General features: G+C 37.6%; 1 protein-coding gene across 1 annotated transcript; it reads left to right on the top strand.

The window, feature by feature from the left end:
• The first annotated feature begins 7,499 nt into the window (after window positions 1-7,499).
• On the top strand, window positions 7,500-8,424 carry LOC110267733 (uncharacterized). The gene is made up of 3 exons (XM_088504536.1): window positions 7,500-7,569; window positions 8,087-8,160; window positions 8,242-8,424. The coding sequence occupies exons 1-3, from the start codon at window positions 7,500-7,502 to the stop codon at window positions 8,422-8,424; spliced, it is 327 nt and encodes a 108-aa protein (XP_088360662.1).
• The last annotated feature ends 820 nt before the right edge of the window (window positions 8,425-9,244 follow it).

Raw genomic sequence — 9,244 nt, 5'->3', positions numbered from 1 at the left:
CTCCGCACAACTAACCAGCAAGTGCACTGGGTCATCCAAGTAATACCTTACATGAGTAAGGGTCGATCCCACCGAGATTGTCGGCTTGAAGCAAGTATGGTTATCTTGTAAATCTTAGTCAGAAGATTAATGATAAAAATGGTTTTGTTTATGAATAGTAAATAACATAAAATAAATGGTACTCGTGATTCAGTAATGAGGAACAGGTTGAGGTTCCAGAGATGCTCTGTCATCTGAATCTCTGCTTTTCTACTGTCTTCTTCTCCAAACACGCATGGCTTCCTTCAATGGCAAGCTGTATGTTGGTGGATCACCATTGTCAATGGCTACCATCCATCCTCTCGGATGAAAAATACCAGGCACGGTTTCTGTACGGCTAATCAACTATTCGATCTCTCGTCTCGGATGAAAAATACTAGGTACAGCTACCGCACGGCTAATCATCTGTTGGTTCTCACTTGTGTCAGAATAGGATCTCTCTGTCCTTTTGCACACTGTCACTGTGCCCAACATTCGTGAGTTTGAAGCTCATCACAGTCATCCAGTTCCAGATCCTACTCAGAATACCACAGACAAGATTTAGACTTTACAGATCTCAGGAATGCTGCCAATTGGTTCTAGCCTGTACCACGAAGGTTCTAATCCCACGGACTCGGTCCGTGGATTAGAGACCCAAGAGATACGCACTCAAGCTGTCGCCCAATGACTACGTTAAGCTCAGGTAGAACAGGAGTGGTCGTCAAGCACGCGTTCATAAGTTTGAGAATGATGATGAGTGTCACGGATCATCATATTCTCTATATTGAAGTATGAGTGAGTATCTTAGAACAGAATCAAGTGTGATTGAATAGAAAACAATAGTAACTGCATTAATCCATTGAGACACAGCAGAGCTCCTCACCCCTACCTATGTGGTTTAGAGGCTCATGCTGTAGAAAATACAATATGAGATGTAAAATGTCATGAGTTTCAAAATGAATCTCTAAAATTAGTTTTTATACTAAACTAGTAACTTAGGTTTACAGAAAATGAGTAACTAAGTGCAGATAGTACAGAAATCCACTTCCGGGGCCCACTTGGTGAGTGTTTGGGGATGAGCTTTGAAGCTTTCACGTGCATAGGCCATTCTTGGAGTTAAACGCCATCTTGGGTGCCAGTTTGGGCGTTTAACTCCAGTTCTGGTGCCAGTTCTGGCGTTTTACGCCAGAAAAGGGGTCTCTGGCTGGCATTTAAACGCCAGTTTGGGCCATTAAATCTCGAAAAAAATATGGACAATTATATATTGCTGGAAAGCCCAAGATGTCTACTTTCCAACGCAATTGAGAGCCTGCCAATTGGGCTTCTGTAGCTCCAAAAAATCCACTTCGAGTGCAGAAGGGTCAGAATCCAACAACATTTGCAGTTCTTTCTCAGCCTCTGAATCAGATTTTTGCTCAGGTCCCTCAATTTCAGCCAGAAAATACCTGAAATTATAGAAAAACACACAAACTCATAGTAAAGTCCAAAAATTTGATTTTTGCATAAAAACTAATAAAAATATAATAAAAAGTAACTAAAACATACTAAAAACTACCTAAAAATAATGCCAAAAAGGGTATAAATTATCCTCTCATCATCCAGCACGTGGCTCTGTCACGCGTACGCATCATCCACGCGTATGCGTCGATTGAACTTTCGCAAGGTCACGCGTACGCGTGATGCACACGTGCGCGTCGCTTAACTGGATGGCAACTATGACAAATTACATATCATTTCGAAGCCCCGGATGTTAGCTTTCTAACGCAACTAAAACCGCCTCATTTGGATCTTTGTAGCTCAAGTTATGATCAATTTAGTACGAAGAGGTCAGGCTAGACAGCTTAGCAATTCCTTCAATTTCTTGTATTCCTTCCACTTTTGCATGCTTCCTTTCCATCCTCTAAGCCATTCCTACTCTATAAATCCTGAAAATACTTAACACACATATCAAGGCATCGAATGGTAATAAGAGAGGATTAATCATATCAAATTTAAGGCCAAAGAAGTATGTTTTCAATCCAAGCACAGAATTAGGACGGAAAATGTAAATCATGCAATTTATATGCATAAGTGTGAGTTTAATGGATAAAATCCACTTAATTAAGCATAAAATATACCACGAATAGTGGTGCATCAGAGCCACTAGGAGAACCAAATCCGGTTGAATTAAGAAGACACTAGGAGCGGGTTATGTGTCGAGATCAGAAGTTAGAATGAGAAACTGTTGTCTGAAGCTTACAAGAGAGGATTTTTGAAGTTACCTTGAGGTTTCTAAGATGTATCATGATTCCAAGGAGATATTTTGAGCCGCCAGAAGTGAAGAACAAAGTGACAATCTATGTGATTACATGTTCAACGCATGAGAAGGAATCGTGGATCAAGTGATCAAGTCCGTTTTGCCCATCAGAGCAAATTGCTTATTGAAGATATCAATGAGACTATACATCAGAAGGACGGAGAAACTCCACAATACGCTAAACACCCATGTACTAATCAAAAATTGGAATATCAAACGTCTTAGTTCCTAAATTTGACAGCCGAGACAATGGCGGAAAAGTTACGCAAATTTGAGTTAGGATTTTCACCAAGTAAGCCGACAAAAGAATTAGGCAGATTTAAGAAGAAGACTTCTCAAATTGGAAGGAAGGGGGTACCTATCTCTGAAGATTACTTCAACGAGCTGGAGTCGAATGAGCAATCAAAAACTAGAAAGTAAAACCCCTGTTACATTGGGCTGTTGGAAATCCTGAAGGAAATGGAACCAGTGGTGTATAGGATCGCTTTACCACTACATCTATCGAACTTGCATGACATATTTCACATATCACAGCTTCGTAAATACACTTTGATCCTAGTCATGTCCTAGAGCCGGAATCAGTTCAAGTAAGAGAAGATCTGACGCTTCCAGTAACTTCGGTTAGGATTAATGATACCAGCATCAAGTGTCTACGCAGAAAGGAGGTTTCTTTGGTGAAAGTAGCTTGGAGTCGGGCTGGTATTGAAGAACATACCTGGGAGCTTGAGTCAGAGATGCAGAAGGACTACCCACTCCTCTTTTCAGGTAATTCACTCTGAATTTTGAGGGCAAAATTCCTAATTAGGTGGGTAGGATGTAATCCCCGCTAAAATTGGTAAATAATTAGTTAATAAATTGAATTTTAATTAGGAAAGCTAAAAATGCAAAAATAATATCAAAATAGGGTAGAGCTCATCAAAACGAGAATTTTGATACCAATTTCAAAAATTTGGCCCAAAATCGGACCGGAAGGGCCGGACCGGTTGAACCGAGGCCCAAACCGGGTCTGTGGGTCCAACCAGACCCATAATTAAAAGGAAGCAGCATCTTCTTCTTCTTCATTCATACCCGACGAAGCCAAAAGATTTGGGGGAAGGGGAGAGGAGCTCTCAAACCGTCACCACCTTTGATCAACCATAATTCCTCCGTCCGGGCTCCGATCGCCGCACCGTTTGTGGCCACGCGCTCAGCGCGTCTAGTTCTACCTTTCTATTGGATCAATTTTACTGGTAAGTCTCATTTTTGATTCAGAATCTCTTTTCCCCTTTCTTTGGTGAAATTGAAATCCTATAGTGAAATCTTGTCCAATTTTGTGTTTTAGGTTCAAGTTAGGTTCTGGGGCTTAATGGGCTCGAGCTATTGAGCATATGGGTATGGTAAGGGCACCCAAACCCTAGCTCAATCTTGCAATTATATTGGGAAATACTGAATTTGGAACATGTATTTGAATTAGGTGTAGATTAAGTGAGTATATATGCATTTGAATTGAATTGAGAGTACTTGGAGGCTTAGTGGTGAACAAGACTTGGTTTGTGGTTGTTTTATTTGAGCTTGGAGGGGCTGTGTTTTGCGTTGTGAGGCTGCCTTGGGTGAAACAAAGTGATCGGCCAAGGTATGGTTTAAGTTTCGCATATTTAATATTTACAGTGTTGTGAAAACTTAGGTTAGAGGAACCATAGGATAAGTTGAATCGGTTAATTGCATTTAATGATTAGTCTTGTAATATTTTTAGAATCAATTGTTGGTGAATATGTATTGGAATTATGAGGTGTTGAAGTTATTAATTGTATGCTCTTGGATTTGCTTATGATGGGTTATGTTGATGTTGGTATATGTATTGATGGATTATGGTTGGTGTTTGTTAATAAAGAGTTGTTATATGAGTTGATAGATTAATATATGAAGGGTTGATAAATGTGTTAATGGAATAATGTGTGTGAAGGGTTGATGATTGCATTAATAGAATGGTATATGTGAAGGGTTGCTCATATATGTATATATGATATATGCTAATGCAAAGCTGTGGTTATGACTCATTGGATTGGTTAAAGGTAGTTAGAAGTGGTTGTTGATGAGTTGGGATTGGATAAGTTAGCTATAGGCAGGTTTTATAGGTAAAGATTTATGAATGTGGTGAAAATGAGGTTTGGAAGTGTTTTGGTAAAAAGTGATTTTGGGTGAACTTTGAAGGTCCATAATTTTCTCCTCAAATTTTGGATTGAGTTGTGATTTGTTGCAAATAAAAGATGGTTTTATGAGCTTTTGATTGATATCAATTTTGTGAAAAATGGAACTTTGTAGAGAAAGTTATGGACGTTGAAAGTTTGGTGTATTACTCTGTGTTCAGGATGGCTAAAACTGGTTGCAGCAAGCTTTCTAGGCATTCTGCCCATTTTTGAAAAAACGCCCATCCACGCGTACGCGTGGCTCACGCATACGCTTGGCGTGGAATTTTGGTGATGCATGCGCGAGAAGCATGCATATGCGTGTGTGCATATTCACGCGTATGCATGACTCACGCGTACGCGTGGCTGCTGCTTGTTGCAAAAACCGATTTTGACTGTTTTAAACCAACTTTTCCACTTCTAAACCTCCATTTCCTCCCCTTTAAGGCTTAAAGTATGGTTCTAGGTCCAGTGGATAAAAAAAGCTAGGAAAATAATATAACTTGAGGGTGAAGTAACAGGTAAATGATGGCTTATATGAAGAAGATAAGAATATTAAAGAAGTTTAATGCCAAGGCTTGACAAATGATGATATATTGATTATAAATATGGAATGGCTTATGAATGATATCTGAGATACGAGTTTCCCTGGGTAACAGAACTGTGGCTCGCCACCACGTGTTCCAGGTTGAATCTCGATACTCTGTTGACCCTACGTCGTAAGAGTGACCGGGCACATATAAATTTCCGGGTATGGATAACCCATTGAGTGATTATATGATGAATAAATATGAACTCTATGCATAGACTCTTGGGGATGCGCGACGGGAGACAGTCTAAGTTTTTCGGACTTGTCGGGTTGGCTGGATAACTGATAAATGGGCTCCATCAGCTATAGGACAGGCATGCATCATATGCATTTGTTTGTTTTGATTGCTATGCATTTCCTGGGTTTGCCTAATTGATACATACCACCTGCTACCTGTTATACTTTCTACTTGCACTATCTGCTCCTTACTTGTGCGTAAACTTGTTTGGTTGCTTGTTTCTGTTGCATTATGGATGATGGAAGGATGGAGGAAAAGGTGATATGGTTTGGTGTCATGTTAGGTTTGAAATTGAGTAAGTTAGGTATTAAGTTTAGCAGATTTAGAATACCTACCCCTGTTTATGGCTTCTGTTTAGTAGTTAAGTTGGATAATTGAATAACGGAGTTCTAGAATTGCCTATGGCCTTCTCAGGACCTTATTTATTATACACGTGGCACTTTTACCATGCTGAGAACCTCCGGTTCTCATTCCATACTGTGTTGCTGTTTTCAGATGCAGGTCGAGAGGCTCCTCGCTAGGCGTCTGGATTCCTGAAGCGGAGTCGTCCCTGGGATGTTTTGGTTTATCAGTTTATGTATATATATGTACTTAGTTACTTAGCTTGCTCTCCAAGAAACTTGTTATTTTGTTCCTCATAGATGTTACAGGAGAGTTAGGACTTTATCTCTGTATTTTGGGTATTTTGGGACGCTGGTATATATATGTAAATATTCTCCGGCCAGCCTTGGCTTCGCAGGCTGAGTCAGGAGCTAGTTTCACTGTATTTTTGGCTCTCTTTTCATTCTTTTGCTTATTTATATCTATAATCTTTAGGTTTCTTAGCACGCAAGTAATTCTGTTTCTTGGGCGTTGCGCTTTTTTTATTTTGCGATTTTGTTTTACCTGTTTTTCAAGGCTCCTAGTTAAGTATCTCTTTTCCTATTATTATATATGTTTCTATTTTTAGGGGTCGTAATACCTTACTATCTCAGTCTTATGACTTAATCATAAGATTAAGTATGGTAGGATGTTACATTACAACACCTACTTAAGCGTATTAGTAAACTAACTACTAGATCAACTCGAGTTAATTAATGGTGCTTGAATCTTCTACACTTATCAACATTTGTCCTTGCTAGTTTCTTATTTTGCAAAATAAAACACCGAAATCCCACAGCCCTTCGGCATAGCCATCGAGTTGTGAGGAGCAGGTCAAACTTAATGTCTTACTGGCTAGGCTATCAAGACACTAAGGTTGGATGAAGGACAAAGTTTTATAAAAAGTACTATTTTTGTCTCTAACATTTGAGTTAAGTCTTAATTTTATCTCTAACATTTGAGATGTTATATTTTCATTCCACATGTTTTATTGCGTTCTATTTTAATCTTCTAGTTAAAATTATGATTTTCTTCTAAAAGTATGTTTTTTTTTCTAAATTAATATTTTCTCTTATTATTCTGTCACTTTCGTTTTCAAATCACTATAATAGCTACTATGATAATTACAATTAAGAATTTAATCTCAATCTAAAAAAAATATAATGGAGGAAAATGTATTTTTAGAAGAAAAATTTAATTGACCCAATGACTAAAATATGATGTAATAAAATGTTTGAGATAAAAATAAAACGCTAAAAACGTTAAGCACGAAAATAAAATTTAGCCAAAACATGAAAGGCTAAAACAATATTTTATTCAAAGTCTCAAACTTTATATTATTACTCAATGTCTAGTCTCATCGGAGTGGTTTGTATTGGGATTCCAATTTGGTGGGATATCATTATTTGGGTATTATTTTAGAGAAATGATGTTTCACCAACAAAATACTACTTTTGCCAACTGCCAACTATAATACGAATACATATGCTAATATACAATGTTTGATTTGCCTTTTGAAGTGGGAATTGAAGTAACTCATGCCTATGCCCTTAGATTGAAACTAACATGTTTTGTCTCTGTTATTTTTTTCACTCAATTGTCACGTCATTCTTCTATTGCAAATTCAAAAGTTCTTACTTTTAACTAGCAAAGTTAATCCCTTTCAAATCATGAAAACTAATCCCCTTTGCTTAATCTGAGTCTCATAGACAGTTACCGGAGTTTGGTTTGACTTTCTCGTTGTCGCATTACTTTGGTGTCGCTGGTGAAGTATCCACGGGACTTGCTGTGACGCTGTCCACAGCCTGCGAGGAAAGTTCATTGAGGGATTACATGGGCTATGAAGTTTGGGTTTGTCATCTACATGGGCCGTGCAAGCGCTGCTATTGGAAGATTGTTGGTGGTTAGTGCAGTGTTCCTTTGTTAAAGTTTTAATTTTTGGCATATACATTTAAATTTATGTAGGATTTAGTAAGTTTGTATCCATGTATGTTGTGTTAGTTTCTTTGAAAATTCTACTTGTGTTTTAGTAGTTCTGAGTGAAGTAGTGATACTAATGGTTGATAAATAGTGAGCTATAGTTAAATCCCAATTTCAATTAATATTGAAGTTATGCTTTAATTTCTAGAACTTTTCCTAGTTTTCTGTGTTGAGAGATAAATGTTGGTACATGTGTTGCTTAGGTTGTCAATTTCAGCGTTGTTGTATATTAGTAATGAAATAAGCTAACTATATAATATTTAGGTGAAGTGTTTACACATGGCCCCGAAAAAGCGTATTGGGAGGAATGATCAACGAAATAGTAAATGTTTTTTTTTTTTTTTTTTTTTTGTAGGCAGGGCCATTGCTTCAAATTTTGGATTGGTTTTAGTAAAAAATTTTGCAAAACAATTCATTTTTCGCCTATTGTGTGAATGCAGATAGGCAAAGTAGTTCTAGTTTATCTCATAATTCAGGACCTTTAGAGGAAGCCACAAAAAGTAAGCATGCAAAGGTAAGTAAAAGTCTCATTTGCAAAACATTGCATCCATATTTTTTGTATGATTTTGTGTTGATAAATTTCTTTTATTCTTAGTGCACGTGGACGACTAAGTGTTCTCCACTTCGGATGATGTTGGTGAACAATAATCTGAGTCCTGAGCAGAGGGAGGCTATGAAAGAAATGGAATTTGGTGTCTTACTTTCTCTAGATGTCAAGAGAATGTATCTGCAGTTATTGCTCCACATTGTGGAGGCTCTTAGCTTCCAAAGAATGTGAATTGAAGCTAAGTCATTCAATTCCATTGAGAGTTAATGATGTGGCCTTCAACATGAGGGTAAGTATTTGCTTTTGCTGAATAAATTTTCTTTTTAGGAGTCATCTATTAGGATAGCTATGAAATGTTTAAGAGCATCACATCTTTCTTGTGGACCCACAGGTCTAACTGTTCCAAAATTTAAAATCTTGAACTTGCCAGAGAAGGCTGAGTTGCAGGAGTTTAAGCATCTTAATATTCCTGGTCTAGGCCGGATCATATAGGAAGTAGGTATGGACGATTGGTAGAGGTGTGCTTATTTGTTGCATGCCTTTGGAGCCTTTCTCACAAGCAAGAACTAGCTAAGTACTGATTCGTTGGGAGCTTTGCTACATGTTAAGAGGTGCAAAAGTTATAATTGGAGTTTTTTAATTCACGAGTGGTTGATGGAAGTCATATGTAGTTATCGGACAAGGTCTCCAAAGTCCAGCTCCATAGGAAGATGCTTGTACCTGTTCTTGGTAAGCACATTTTCGTTCAGCGAAGATATTGTTAATTCTTTGTTAAGAGCTTAATATAGATGTAACAAGTATTTGTGTGTCTGACAAGTGTTTGTTTGTTGCACCTTTTTACAACAGGTTCTATACTTACAATGGCAAAGGTTCAGGCCGAGTGATGAGCAGATATTTTATACACTTTTTGGGGTTAATTTCATATAGTTTTGGGTATGTTCTAGTTAATTTTTAGTCTATTTTCATTAGTTTTTAGGAAAAATTTATATTTCTGGACTTTACTATGAGTTGTGTATTTTTCTATAATTTCAGGTATTTTTCTGGCTGAAAT

The sequence above is a fragment of the Arachis ipaensis genome, chromosome B2, assembly GCF_059453495.1.
Source record: "Arachis ipaensis isolate K30076 ecotype BB chromosome B2, ASM5945349v1, whole genome shotgun sequence".
NCBI classification, from domain to species: domain Eukaryota; kingdom Viridiplantae; phylum Streptophyta; class Magnoliopsida; order Fabales; family Fabaceae; genus Arachis; species Arachis ipaensis.
The sequence above is the reverse complement of the archived record's forward strand: the minus strand, read 5'-3'. Positions and strand labels throughout refer to the sequence as shown.